Consider the following 16,213-nt stretch of genomic DNA (forward strand, 5'->3'; position numbering starts at 1 on the left):
ATTTCGTAAATGCATAGACACTTTAGTCCTATAGTGTTTATACTAGATTAGTAGGGCAAGAATTCTCATAGTAAATTTATTAATATAGATATTTTTCGAAATATTACATCCTGTATCCGAGAGAGAATGGTGCTTAAGTTATTTTATATTTTCACAAGAGTTCTATTTAATGAGCAAATAGCAGTTCAATATTTAAATCTTATTGTAATTGTCTGAGATCGTAGTTTCAAGGATTACATTTTTATCTCATAAATCTATATTAACATATTCTTTGAGAAATCTTACCATCATCCTTACACTATGCACATACACTTATAAATTTACATTTAAATCCATCTATAAGACTGAAGCCTCCACGCACTCCTATATTTAACAACGGAATGTGTTCCAAGTCCTTATTTAAGAGATCATCCAAGATTCCACCAGTAATAGTTCCAAATTCTTCCATTTAACCACCATTAGCGTCACTTTGGCACCAACACTGTCACTTACACTTACTCAAGAAGTTAAAGTGTCGCTTGCACCAACACTTACACTAGCACTATCACTAAATCGTGTCCCTGTCACAGCACTCACCATGTGTCAATATTCACGTATAATGAGCACTTTTTTGAAGTCCCAGGATCATTCGTTCTCCGTATACATAAATGAGAACCGGTCGTGGCTGGTTGGCAGGAGGGCTTTGCCTTCGATGAGGCACTGTTTCACCCACGTCGGAGAAACTATTGGTATGTTGTCTTGGTTCGCTTTATTTTGGACTTCGTGGGGACAGTCAAAGTCAGCAATTAGAGCATAGGCTCCCGACATGTTGAGGTCTTCTTCGTTCACCACTCGAGTGGTAGCTCCGGCTAGTGTGCAGACTCTGCCCCAAAACTTGACGAACGTGTCTTGTTCCCCGCATATGAGGATCACTTTGTCTTCGAAGAATGTCGTGTTCCGCTTGCCGGAAGGTGGAACCTGTAAATAAAGTTTGTGATATAAATTTGGAACAACTAGAATTCATAATTTTATGCTTACGTAAGTGAGAAAAGCATAAAATTTGGATTTACAGTGTGGAAATTTTCGATGGGCCCTGGAGGAAAAGTACTTGAAATACTGAAGATAAATTGTGCTAAAAGGACATTTTTAATTTTTAAAAAGAAATATAACTCCATTCAAAGATTTTCGAAAATTCACTTGCTTCGACCGGGAATCGAAATAACTAAAAATACACTGTACAGTATGAGTTGGATGTAATTGACAGCTATCGGTAGAATCACCTTGTTGTCACTCACGCAGCTACTAGCAGAATAACATTGTTATCACTCACGCAGCTACTAGCAGAATAACATTGTTGTCACTCACGCAGCTACTAGCAGAATAACATTGTTGTCACTCACGCAGCTACCAGCAGAATAACATTGTTGTCACTCACGCAGCTACCAGCCGAATAACATTGTTGTCACTCACGCAGCTACTAGCAGAATAACATTGTTGTCACTCACGCAGCTGCTACCAGCCGAATAACATTGTTGTCACTCACGCAGCTACTAGCAGAATAACATTGTTGTCACTCACGCAGCTACCAGCAGAATAACATTGTTGTCACTCACGCAGCTACTAGCAGAATAACATTGTTGTCACTCACGCAGCTACCAGCAGAATAACTTTGTTGTCACTCACGCAGCTACCAGCCGAATAACATTGTTGTCACTCACGCAGCTACTAGCAGAATAACATTGTTGTCACTCACGCAGCTACCAGCAGAATAACATTGTTGTCACTCACGCAGCTACTAGCAGAATAACATTGTTGTCACTCACGCAGCTACTAGCAGAATAACATTGTTGTCACTCACGCAGCCACCAGCAGAATAACATTGTTGTCACTCACGCAGCCACCAGCAGACTATCATTGTTGTCACTCACGCAGTCACGCAGCTACTAGCAGAATAACATTGTTGTCACTCACGCAGCCACCAGCAGAATAACATTGTTGTCACTCACGCAGCTACTAGCAGAATAACATTGTTGTCACTCACGCAGCTACTAGCAGAATAACATTGTTGTCACTCACGCAGCTGTCAGCAGAATCACGTGGTCACGCAACAGCACCACGTTGCTGTTACTTACGCAGCGTAAACGCAACGCATTCACGCAGCGTTAACGCAACGCAACGCACGCACGCAGCCGGCGGGCAGCAGGAACGCGTCGGGGTCGAGGCGCGCACTCACCCAGGTGACGTAGGCGCGGCGGTGCAGCGCGAAGCCGGCGGGCAGCAGGAACGCGTCGGGGTCGAGGCGCCGGCCGGCCGCACAGCTGCGCACGACCCACGCGTGCGACACGGCGCGCACGTCCGCCGCGAGGCACAGGATGTACTTGATCGTGAGGCACGGCCGCGGCGCGATCAGCATGCACGACGCGTACTTGCTCTTTGGCACGTCGTCGAAGTCGCTGCAAGTTGAATCAATCAATGTGCCCGTTTGCATTAAAGTTTACAATAGATAAAAAAGAAAAATAAAACACTATGAATGAAGAACCTGTGCCCTATTTTGACACGACAATTCAAAAATAAAAAATGTAAATTTAAAATTAAAAAATAATTATTTTAAACAATACCTGTAAACAATGCCACCTCCAGCTTCTAACTGCTCCTTCAGCCGCTCCTTATTGAATGGACGATCGCAGAATTCCAATTCCTCAGTATCGGTTCCTACCATTGACGATGTGGTTTCACCGTCTTCTTCTGAAGAATAGTGACGCGTGTCATGACTCTAAAAATGTACAAATACAAATAAAGTTATAACTATGCCCGTACCACTTTTGATTGTAATCACATTTTTTGATCAAAAACAATTTTTAATGAAGAGACATATCAATAAAACCAAATAAATAAATAAATAAATAAATTTCTTTATTTGCATAATGTGTGTACAAAGATATTACTTATACTTAGGTAGAATCAACACATTAGCCATAAATGGCGTGCAAATTCCGCAACATTATTTTATATAAAAAGTACATTATTTCATTGTCACATGATAAAATTTACACATTTTATATTATACTAGCTGTGCCCGCGACTTCGTCCGCGTGGAATAGCGACTGCATAGTAGTTACTACTTTACATACAATTATTTAGTAAACACGTACTACAATAAACAATTCAAAGAATTGTTAATAGAATTTATTACTAATCTAAGCTAAAAAACTTACGTACTTTCCGGAAATCCAGGGCATTCTCCGGGGATATCCGGAAATTGCCTGTAAAATATCTGGAAAATCCCCCGGAAAATGTGTGAAAATGTCCGGGAAATACCCGGAAAATGTCCGGAAAATATCCGGAAAATGCGTGAAAATTTTCGGGAAAAGCGTGGAAAATGCCTGAAAAATCTCCGGAAAATGTATGAAAATGTCCGGGAAAAGCCTGGAAAATCTCCAAAATATGCCAGGAAAATGACTGGGAAATGTCTGGAAAATATCCGGTAAAAGGGTGGAAAATGCCTGGAAAATCCCCGGAAAATGCCTGGAAAATCCCCGGAAAATGCGTGAAAATGTCCGGAAAAAGCGTTGAAAATGCCTGGAAAATCCCCGGAAAATGTCAAGGAAGTGTCCGGAAAATGCCTGGGAAATGCCTGGAAAATATCTAGAAAATATCCGGAAAATGCGTGAAAATGTGTGGAAAATGCCTGTATAATCCCCGGAAAATGTCAGGGAAATGTCCGAAAAATGCCGGGGGAATGCCTGGAAAATATCCGGGAAATGCCTGGGAAAATCCCGGAAAATAACCGGAAAATGTGTGATAATGTCCGGGAAATACCCGGAAAATGTCCGGAAAATATCCGGAATATCGGAAAATTCCGGGGAAATGCCTGGAAAATATCTGGAAAATATCCGGAAAATTCCTGGAAAATCCCCGGAAAATTTCTGGGAAATACCCAGAAATTTCCCGGAAAATATCCGGAAAATGCGTGAAAATGTCCGGAAGAAGCGTGGAAAATGCCTGGAAAATCCCCGGAAAATGTCAAGGAAGTGTCCGGAAAATGCCTGGGAAATGCCTGGAAAATATCTAGAAAATATCCGGAAAATGCGTGAAAATGTCCGGAAAAAGCGTGGAAAATGTCAGGGAAATGTCCGGAAAATGCCGGGGGAATGCCTGGAAAATATCCGGAAAATGCGTGAAAATGTCCGGGAAAAGCGTGGAAAATGCCTGGAAAATCCCCGGAAAATGCGTGAACATGTCCGGAAAAAAGCGTAGAAAATGCCTGGCTAATCCCCGGAAAATGTCAGGGAAATGTCCGGAAAATGCCGGGGGAATGCCTGGAAAATATCTGGAAAATATCCGGAAAATGCGTGAAAATGTCCGGGAAAAGCGTGGAAAATGCCTGGAAAATCCCCGGAAAATGCCTGGGAAAATCCCGGAAAATAACCGGAAAATGCGTGAAAATGTCCGGATAAAGCGTGGAAAATGTCTGGGAAATGCCTGGGGAATGCCTGGAAAATATCCGGAAAATGCGTGAAAATGTCCGGAAAATGCCTGGAAAATGTCCGGAAAATGCCTGGGAAATGTCCGGAATATATCCGGAAAATGCGTAAAATGTCCGGAAAAAGCGTGGAAAATGCCACTTTAAATTTGCGAAGTAATTAAAGCAGACAACCAAAAAAAGAAAAAGAAAGCTAAAATCTTTCATATTAAATGTATAAGGGATATTCATATTTCAATTTTCATATGTACTTAATGTATGGGAGGGTTTAAAGATAATTTTTTTGATATTTCTCGATTTATTTAAAAAAATCGAGAAATATCAAAAAGCACAAAAGCACACTTAACGATTAACGATTACACCCTGTATATGAATGCCTTAGCAAATGTTCGCCGTGATTATTTAAATGATCATAATTTTTTTTTATTAATGAACCAATTGACATGAAATTATAAACACTAAATGACAAAAAAAAAATTAACTGCAGTTTTGGGTTCGGGATCAATTTTCAACAACAACACCTGCTAATTATTTTTTACCTATTTTCATTGTATAAAATCGTAACATAATTTCCTATATGTATTGTTCTATTAACACATAGATAATAATATCTTCCCAAATTTTAATAAAAAAGTTGTTTTTGTTATTTATATCTAAAAAGGAGCTTTTTTAATAGACAGAAATAAACATTAAATTTTTATAAGTTTTATGGAAACTGAATGTAATGCAAATGGGCAAATATTAAAAGTAAAATTAGGTATTTAAAATAAATAAATGAAACAACTACCTATGTACTAATTACAGAAAAACTTCTTTTTCGGTTGAAAATTGCTGGATCATGAGTATAATTCTTTATCTCTTACCTTGGGCAGTCTGGAAGAGATCGCTAGTAAGCGATAAGACCGCCTTATGTACATACCGCGTTAATCCATTTGGTATGATTGTAAATATTTTACTTGGTGTGGTACGTATATTAAATTGATAAATAATATGTACTATCCCAGTACGATCTGTACCGCGATAGCCATAACGATAATATAATACATAAAACAATCAGATAACCTTAAAGCACGAATTAAAATCATACTTGTACAGTAGTTGTGAGTGCAATATTTACGTTTCAAAATTACATTCTTTTGTGGTACTAAAACGTAGGTAGATTCTCACGCACGCACGCTGATACGTGGTTGGCTGCCCCTTCTCTCATTCCCGAAATAAAAAATATACTCTAAAACTACCCAAGATTCTTCCAATGATTGTACATTAACTTTAGTCAACAATTGACCACGCGCAAGGATACTAATTTCTACTACACCCTCACACAAATCATCAATTTTTATGAATCTGTAAATAAAAAAATCAAAAGATATCTTTACCTAATTTTATTAAAAAGCTACTAACAAATAAAATTTTATCAAGAAGTAAAGTGACCTTCTTTGGGCGTGTTATAAATAAAAATAGAATTTCATCATATTCTTATTTTGTCTTAACTTCAATTCTAATTAAAAACATGAGTCGAACTATATAATTATTATAAAGAAATAAATATAAAAGCTACAACTTACCTTTTGTGGGAACGCAAGAAGGATTTTTAAAAATGTCAACAATGAACACAATCTATTATTACCAATATTAACTGTTAAATGGTGTCTTGTTTGACATCAAATAATAAACATCTACCCTCACTTCACATAAAATATAAGTACCTGAAGTGGACTCTGGGAAGACATGGGTTAAAAAGATACAAATAAAAAACCCCACCAACAGCATAATATTTAAATTATAAATTTGCAAGAAGCGTTAATATTATGTAAATTGATTTGATTTTAATGAAATCTCAATAGATGGCGCTGTTTCAAATTTGTCTTTATACTACTAAGATTCATTTAACTGTTTCTCTGCCCAAATTACGTAAATGACATAGTTTTTATTTTGTAAAGCTAGATAATAGCATGGCTTACTCGAAACCAACATTTAAACATGAGTCTTTAGATTGTACGCTGTCGTAGTACACGGAATATGTAAGAAAAATAAAGGTCCACAGCTCCTCCCCCGAAGGTGATATCATGATAATATGTTTAAACTATCCTCACCCGACCTCTCAGGAACATTAATGCAAAATTTGAAGTTAATCTATGCAGTACTTTCTGAGATTAGCTCGGAAATACATACAGACAAACAGACAAACCGACAAACAGACAAACAGACAAACAGACAAAAATTCTAAAAACTATATTTTTGGCTTCTATATCGATTATAGATCATGGATTATGTATTATTTTAAAAAAATATTTAATGTACAGTTTTGACTTTCCTACGATTTTATTATATGTATAGATTCATAAATAAAATTAAACCTAATATGTTACAAATTTAAATATTCAGATACATTATAGAAATTTTTGTTATTTAGCCACTCATATAGTTTTGTCTTAAAAGGACCGATATTTAACATTTTTATAGTTTCGGGAAGTTTATTAAATATACGAATACACATAGCATGACAATTTTTGGTATACAAAGTGGTCCTGGGTGTTTTATTGTAAACAAGTCTATCTGGATGACGGTGGTCGTGGCTGTATATTTCTTGGGCTGTGTTAAAGAGATATTTATGTCTTTTTACAAAAATACAAACTTCGTAAATATATAAGCACGGCAAAGTTAACAACTTGAGTTTAATAAATAGCGGTTTACACGATTCGTACGGACCTACGCCACAAATCGCGCGTATACATTTTTTTTGTGAGATGAACGCTTTTCTGATGTTTACGCCATTACCCCAGATTATAAGACCGTATCTCAAGATAGATATTACATGAGCGTGATAAGTCGATAGAGTGGTTCTTAAATCCGTAATTTTTCGTAGGCGTCTCAGGGCATATACAAATTTATTAACTTTACTACATACCTTATTAATGTGTGATGACCATTTAAGTTCATTGACTAAAACTATACCTAAAAATGAAGTTTCACTTTTTTCTTCCATTATAACATCATCATATTCTATTTTTAAATTATTGCGCAGAGGAGTTGAAAATGTCATGTAGTTAGATTTAGTAAGATTGATTTTAAGATTATTTGTGCTAAGCCATTTTATCATTTTGTCCAGATTATTTATAATGTCGTTGTTAAAATTCATAATGTCAAAGATTTTAATGTCAGATTCAAAAATTATCGATATTTCATCTGCGTATAGAATTATTTTACGATTTGTTATGTCTATAATGTCATTAATATAAAACAAAAATAAAATAGGCCGCAGGACACTTCCTTGAGGTACACCACACTGGTTAAATATATATTCTGATTGGTATTTTTCTTTCTCATTAGTCTTATTAGTCCGAGTAATAATAACACTTTGTTTTCTATCTTTTAGATATGATCGGAACCAATCTAACACAATCCCCCGAATTCCATATGCCTCTAATTTTTTTAATAATAATTCATGAGACACTCTATCGAACGCTTTTGACATGTCAAAGTATAATACAGTAGTCAATATTTTTGCGTCGATGTTTTGAAGAATTGAATATGTTAAGGAATAAATTGCATCATTGGTAGATTTGTTTTTTTGAAAGGCGAATTGTTCATCTTTAATTATATGGAACTTATCGCTAAACTCTCTCAAGCGCAAAGACATACATTTCTCAAAAATTTTGGATATGATAGGTATAAGAGTAATGGGTCTATAGTTTTCTATGTTATTTTTATCTCCTTTCTTAAACAAGGGGGTAATAATAGATATTTTTAGTTCTTCAGGAAAAGAACCACAAGAAAAGGACAAATTAATTAAATGTGTCAGTACGGGTACCAATTCTGCTTGACATTGTTTAATAACTTTGGTACACACCTCGTCATATCCCTCTGCAGTGGTATTATTTAATGACATAATTTGTGTATAAACTTCCGTTTCAGACATTGGTCTCAGGTACATAGAGAAGGGGTTATTAGTAATATTGATTTGATTATGGTAGTTTTGATTTTGATTTACACTTATTTTTACTTTTATTCAAATAATTAATATTGCAGTTTTTTTGTGCCTTATATATACAGCTACGCAAAGGAATACACAAGATAATTTCAAAATATATGCAATGCAAAAACCCTACGATTAGGAAATAAAAAATCTGGATTTCCTGAAATAAAAAAATACCTATAAAATAAAAAAAAATCCTACCTTCTCCGACTCCCGTTCTCTCTTGTCCACCAGCCTTGGCTGTTCAGTGCAAGTCAGCAGGAAATGCAGTCCAGCGAACAGAGTGCTTCCCGCAGGCGGTATAGGTCCCAAAGTCGATACGGTATCTTCGTCGTTCTCAAATTTAGTCAGTTTGGAGTTCTTCTTGCCAATGTTCTGTTTCGCCGCACCTTTCAATTGGAGAGGACCGGCTGGAAGGTTGTAGAATTGAGCGTTTCTATGTTAAATGTATTAAAAACGTCACAAATTCCCAAATAAAGAAACTTCCAAACCTAAGTTAGGTTTGCAAATTAATATATAGTAAAGTTTAACAAAGATACTCCAAATCTGGCTCAAATGTTGTTACGATACTTTTTGGAATTACGCTATGCGACAGAAGCTGCATTCATTACCACGTGTGTTACAAGCGCTTTCCTTTTCTGTTATGTTTATTATCACTTACCTTTAACTCCATCAATTTTTCGGGGTGTCTTCTGCACCTCTGGCTCCACGCCCGTCACTTCCTCCAACCGTACCGGCGGAGCTGAGTTACTGCTTTCGCTCATTTCACTCGACTCACTTGCTAGCCGCTTACGACCGGCCACTGGGGTGCTTTTTGTTTTTACCCCTAGAGAACATGGATGTAGGCTTAATGCTATTTAAAATACAATTGAATACTCACAATCGCCTATTAAAAGATTGCCCGAGAGATGTTTGTTATCATTAGAAAGAAAGAAAGCATTTATTTTAACAACAATAATGTTATAAATTTGTATAGGGTATAAAAAACATGATACTAAAATAAATTAATGTACAGTTGTTATTATTATAGGTTATATGAAATTTGTGTGTTCACTTTAACTTTAAACAAATACCTGATGTCGAAGCTTTAGGGCTCTTTGGTGATGCAACGCGTTTCCTAGCGCTCGAATTTCCCTTGTCCCGGCTGCGAGCGCTGCGCGGGCCCTGGATTGGTTTTAAAATTAGTATATTTTGTCATAGTTGTTGCCATTGAAATAACTATGATTTGCAAAAGAATAAGGCAGGTTTAAATTTCTAACACACTCGTGACGAAAGAGGACGTATGTTTGAAAACTAGTGGAAACTTCATTTAATAAAGAAAAATACAGGTCAAATCGGGAAAAATGAAAGACCAGTGCTTTCATTTTTCCCGATTTCTAATGTTATTTTCACACCACTTAATATTACTTTAAGTAATCTAATCGTTTCCCATTATTTAAAAAAAGAGGGAGAGAGATTGAGATAGATTGAATATTGCATAGATATTCACCTTAACTAAAGAAATATACATTTTGTAGATAAAGTTGGCTAACAATTACCTGTATAATATTATCCAGATCGAGTTCTCTGTTATGTCGTCGGCGAGGTGTTGCTGGTGCAGAGGGTGAGCGAGGTCTACCAGACTCCTTTAGAGACCTGGCTTGGTCTTCCGTGAGGTATAACTCACTAGCTGTTACTATTACTATCGTGTCCCTGTAGAATTTAAGTACAAATGAATTGAGAAGTTTTTAAACAAGATAATGTAACTTGGTAAATTTTAGGGTATATTGTTTTGTTGATTGTTGCGCAATTTGGATAGCAAAATAATAATAAACCACGATTTATTTCGTATGTAGAAAATGAAAAACGATGTTTACAACGAAAAATGTAATGAATAGATTGAGACTCAAAATTTGAAGACTTTGAATTGAGGTTTAAAATTGGAGATAGTAGAAAAAGGCATTTTTATACAAAGTGTTCAAAACGTAATTTATCTTACCCGTCAGTTGTGCATTTGTAGGTGACAGTTCCATTGCTATTCTCTTCGACGTCAAGCACTAAGCCTGGCTCGTAATTCTGCTCCTCATCCACCAAAGCGTACACGGATTGACCTTGTAATGGCAGCTTTTTCATATCGCCAAATATTATGAAGTCATCTAAAAGCACTTTGCTCTGACCATCATCGAATTTAATCAGATATTTGTTTGGTTCTGTGATTTCTAGAACTTTCCCTGAGTAGTAGCGCTTGTCAACCCATTTGGCCAATACTACAGTGTCAGGTGCAAAACCTGGATATTCTGGTTTGATTACAACTTTTTCCACCGGCGTTGCCGGCCGCGGTGAAGTAGGTCGTCGCTTTTGTTTCAATTTGGATACTGATTTTGGTGTTCCAACTAAAGCTGAAAGCGGTTTCTCGTCCTTGATGTCTTTTGGAGACATTTTGCCATTGTCTCCATTTGTAGTAGTCGGTTCGGGTGACATTGCTTGCGCGTATTCTGCTTCTTCGTGCTGTGTTGGCAAGAGCGCACGTTTCGTCTTTCCTGCAATAGGCCGTCTTCCGCGCACCCTTGTTTTCTTTAAGGAGCTCTTTGGTGTTGCCTTATCACATTTCCCAACTTCTTCAGGACTAGCACTGCCGTTACTTAGCAAGTCGGATGTTTGTATTCCAACTGACACTTTTTCTTCATTCAAAGAACGATTGCTATCTTCAATGGAGGCCTCTCTGATGTGCGAGAATATCTCTTGGAGTTTTTTCATCAGTCCATCAAAACCCTTGACCGATGTTGATGGATTGGACACCGATTTTCGAGGTGGTTGAGGTACAACAAATGCTCCATCGCTTGTGCGGTTGCTGGATGTGGAAGTAGAACTGACTGTTGATGCAAATGATGTCCTGTTTTGAAGATTCAACATTCCTCCGCTTGTTACGCTTGATGGTGAAGTGCTAACGGACACATCACCTAAATAGGGATCGATAGTGAAACGTTTTGATATCCGCTGATATTCCTTGCACATGTCCATCCCTACATCGTTATCTGTTCGTACGACATACAGCGACAGAAACTCGCAATCGTCATTGTGTGCGACGTGGATATCGAAAACTGGTATTTGTGGAGTACTGATTGGTATCGAATGTCCATTCTGTAAAGGTGATATAGTCGATGGCGTTGTAGTATTGCTAGCCCGGAATGACTCATTTTTCCCTCGCTTTACTTTATTGCCGTTCAACATTGCGATATCAGGTGTGATGTTATCTGATGTACCATTTTTAGCACTGGCCAGTTCGGTTGGCGTAGATGAATTGCCATTGGATAATTTGGATATCAATTTCGATGTAACAGTTGGCACAATAAGTTCAGGGCTATCTAAGCCTACAGAACTTATACTGTCTGTACTCTCTTGATCGGTAGTTTTACCTTTATTTAACTCTTTTCCTATTGAATTTGTACTATTCGCGTCTGAGAACACATAGCTGTCACTTTTAGCTTTTTTGATCTCACTGGGACCAATAACTTCATCTCTATCCTTTACCACTGTGGGTTCACTACTATAGTTGGTAATTTTCGCCTTTGAACTATCCTCTTCATCTTCAGGTGTTGGTGAAAGAGCTAAGCAGATGTTCTGGGAGTCATTAAGCGGTTCCGATATACTCTCCTCGGCGATAGTTTCTGGAATTTTGGCTGGTAGTATTTCTCTCACAAATTCCACACTCGGGCGGCTCGGACTGTCAGTATTTCTAGTTTGACTGTCTTCATCCTTCTTGACAAAGTCAAGTTGGCCTTTTCTTGGTGTTTTACGATTTTTGCTTATGTCAACACTGACAGAACGCGATTTTGGCGTTTTTGGTGTTTTCGGGGTAGCCACATCAGCACTGTTACTACGTTTTAATACTTTTCTGGGGCTAGAGCGGACAGGGGTGCGAACGCGAGATGTTGATGGTAATTCGTCTTCTAATTTCCTCTTAGCTACACTGGTTATACTAGAAACTTCATCATCCAAAGATTGAGAGTCAGCCCAAGAGGCTGGCCCTTCAGCGGCTTCATTATCGGTTAAGTCAATTTTTTGAATTTTCGCATTGCTATCAGAACTGTCTTCCGATAGTTTACGCTTAACAGGAGTTATGGAGTCACCTGTTAAAAAAAATAATAATTAATAAGGAATATCTCAAACTTACAATTTAGGTCCAAACAGATTACTTTATTACCTTTTGCTTCTGCTTCTGCAACACTGGTGTTTTTTATCTGGGAATACATTAATAAATTGAAAATTATACTATTTTATGGTTATAATGCAGTGCCCTGAAGACAACACAATTACCAGTGAAAAAGTAAAATGTAGTCAGGTTAGCAATGATTGACATAAAATGTTAATAGTTTTCATATAATATTGTTATGATGATATTTGAAATACATTTTATATTTTATTATTCAATAAATCTATAAGCCATATAGATAATGTACCATCAGGAATAACTAAAGAAGACATGCACAGGTCAGAGTCGACAAATAAAACAAAATAGTTATGTAGAAATAAATGTTGGTAGATTATGGATCTGATTGAATCTGCTATTCGAATGAATGAAAACATTCAAATGTCTAGGCCGAACATTCATTAACCCATTGAGCCCAATGGCCCAATCGGCCCAATCGGTCCCAAACACAATAGATTTTCTATTGTGTCTGTGGTTCCGGGGCCTGAGTTATTAACAGACGTCACTCAATGTCCAACTAGTTTGCTAACTACAAACCGCTGTTTGTAACAAAGACGTTTGAACAGAGAGGATATAATACTTGGCATAATGTAATATTATGCTGAGAATTTAACTTTTCTAAACGTCCACAAGAACAAGGTTGAGAATTGGCAGAATAATCATCATTCAATGAACGCGCTAGTCATTCAATCAAAAACTGACTGCAACATAGACATAGGTTTTTGTAAACTTACGAGGACCCATCCATTTTCAGTCATTGAAAAATTGTGTGTATGAAATAAATATATTTTTAAACTATTGTATAGCTTCTATCGCGGGCCTTGAGCGCGGGGACCGAATCGAGAAATTCCGTAACGAAAAACCTCACGCTCCCCACTCCGACGGGCAGAGGTGTGGCTGAAGGCATAGCATGCAATAGCTTTACCGCGGCAGTCCCCGAGTGCCACACGTCGTTTTTTATTTTCATTAGAAACACACATAATATTCATCATTCAGTCATTTAATAATAAACTTACGGAGTCATCTTTTATGAGGTAAACTTCATCCTCTGGCTCATACACTGGACTCTCCGGAAAGAGATTCTCTGATGTGTTTGCTGTTGTCGACACTTGTTGGACTTGGTCGTCTGAAATTTAAATACATATTACCTAAATTATTTTATTATATTTTATTTTGATATGTTTCATATACAGAATATTGTCTTAACATACAGAATACTATCTAAATTTTTTAATAGAATTTTGAAAAGAATTTTCTACTAAATCATTGATTAACAGTCACACCACTTGCGTTATAATCTCAAAATTATCATTCAACATATTATCTTAATATCCTACTTCTTACTAGTTAATAATTTAATATTATAAATTCACACATAGAGGGTACCTTGGATTAACACAGTCATAGGATAGGTTTTATCCTAGAAATCTCACAGGAATGGGAACTATCTATGTTTTTTTCTTTGAAAGCACAGGCTTCTTTGAAGCCGCGTGCGGAAAGTTAGTATTGTAATAAAACAAAGTATTCTGTCTGCCTTTTTCAAACATAAACTCAAATATGTTGCAGTCTCAATCCTTGTATTTTCACCAATGGATAGTGTTTCTTCCGATTCTACTATACAATTAAAATTTAAAACTAATCTGTAAATATAATTATCCATACTAATATTATAAATGCGAAAGTAACTCTGTCTGTCTGTCTGTCTGTTACTCAATCACGCCTAAACTACTGAACCAATTTGCATGAAATTTGGTATGGTGATATTTTGATACCCGAGAAAGGACATAGGCTACCTTTTATTGCGAAATATGTACCACGGGCGAAGCCGGGGCGGACCACTAGTGTACCCATAAATTGTAAAGATGGTTAAATTATAATCTTACTTGTGCGATAATAATTATTGTATATTGAAAAATTATGATTTGTGACATATTGCTTACAATAAATGCATTATTTTTTTATAAAAAAAATCTATACCATAACAGAATCAACGGTGATTACAATTTTACAGTGACATAGATATTATGTTTCTTTCATGTGTGTGTTTGTCAACAAATCCTCCAAACGGCTGAACTGAATTTAATAAAATTTTTTGCTGTCATTAGGTGGATTCAAGAATGGTATTGCTATAAAATTAGAATATAAGCACAGCTGTAGGCAAAAGCTACTTATGCTATGAGAATGCCTTATAACTATCCAATAACAAAAATTGAATATTATGCAACTGTTTTTGAATCAAAATAAGATTTTCGTTCATATTTAAAAAGTTTTGTTGATGTCTCTTTTCAATTACCACATTGCCTAGGCTAATAGCCTATGTACCTAGTACTGTGGTATAATACAAACATTATATCTGGATGTATTAATACCTAGGTGTAAAAATCAATATCAATAGGTAGTACACATTATACATAAATATTAAATACTATTGTAATAAGCAGAAGGGTTTAGTTGGGATAATCAGACAAATTCTGTGAATATATTCTAATTAGAAAGTAATTATTATAATGTAAAAAATGCTTTATTAATACATTGTGCAGATAAATTCATGATAAGATAATGCATGTCATGGGCATTGCAACTGAAGTGCACATTACAAGTTATTGATTTGGTTGAGTGGAGTGAAGTCGGCTACGAAACAACCCAGGCTGTCATTACATATTATAACCTTAAAATAAACAAAATTGCTTCTCTGTTTACGTTTATTCGAATGTTACATAATATTCGCTTTAACAAGTTTCAATATAAATAACGCATAAATGAATATCAGTCGCATTGATACATTCATTTTTTATGAAACATATTTTTGAACGAATTATAATCGTATTGATGTTTTTGTGCGCACATACGACCAATGGAAAATGACACATTTTTTTTATTCGTAACATGAATTATGCGATAAACGATACTTATAGGATTCAAGTTGCATGATATATTGGGTTTAAAAACTTCAATTTATTAAATACATATTATACTAATTTATAAGTACAGTAACAACAAACATCGCAATTCTAAATGCCAAAGTAACATGGCAACCTTTTCTATTTGGTCGCGTTATAATAGATGCCGAAAGAAATTAACGGGAATTTCATGAGTGTTTTTACCTTTTGCATCACTGGTAGAGGCCATTGCACTGGAGCTGACAAGAGATTTCTCCATTATCGTTAATTTGTTGTAATGATCTTGGTAAACTGGCGCGTACTAACACTTTAACATCTGTCATAAAACTGCAATTCTGTACATTTCCAATCACTGAAGGGGGATGAAAAAATTCTAAAATATAGTAAAAACGTTTGGAAAGAAAGAAGCTAAATAAAAGACATAAAAATTTAAAGTAAAATGATTTTTGCTAATATTTGCAAAAACGCAAACGTTCTGCCGCTTGTTGATTTGGCCAGTGCTGCCACTTAACCAAATTTTAACGTCAAGATGAAAATTGAAAATGTCACTTTAATTTTAAGTTTGATAAAAAATATATAATGTTTTTGTCTTCATCTTATGTTTAATATTATTTATCTTGTGTAACCTATCATCACAATAAATTAATACGCATTATGTAGAGACTTTAATTTATAAAATCTGCTTA

General features: G+C 36.0%; 1 protein-coding gene across 2 annotated transcripts; it reads right to left on the reverse strand.

The window, feature by feature from the left end:
- Positions 1-215: 215 nt before the first annotated feature.
- On the reverse strand, positions 216-16,017 carry LOC123698345. Of its 2 annotated transcripts, none has more exons than XM_045644941.1 (11): positions 15,732-16,017; positions 13,644-13,753; positions 12,622-12,658; positions 10,417-12,547; positions 9,977-10,130; positions 9,512-9,602; positions 9,100-9,264; positions 8,640-8,827; positions 2,598-2,752; positions 2,213-2,432; positions 216-957 (listed from the first exon to the last, which is right to left on the reverse strand). In XM_045644941.1, the coding sequence occupies exons 1-11, from the start codon at positions 15,784-15,786 to the stop codon at positions 625-627; spliced, it is 3,639 nt and encodes a 1,212-aa protein (XP_045500897.1). In that variant the 5' UTR covers positions 15,787-16,017; the 3' UTR covers positions 216-624. The 2 variants fall into 2 exon arrangements, with proteins under 2 accessions (XP_045500897.1, XP_045500896.1); XM_045644940.1 differs by having other exon boundaries at positions 8,640-8,848.
- Between the last annotated feature and the right edge of the window lie 196 nt (positions 16,018-16,213).

The sequence above is a fragment of the Colias croceus genome, chromosome 16 (genome assembly GCF_905220415.1).
Source record: "Colias croceus chromosome 16, ilColCroc2.1".
Taxonomy (NCBI): domain Eukaryota; kingdom Metazoa; phylum Arthropoda; class Insecta; order Lepidoptera; family Pieridae; genus Colias; species Colias croceus.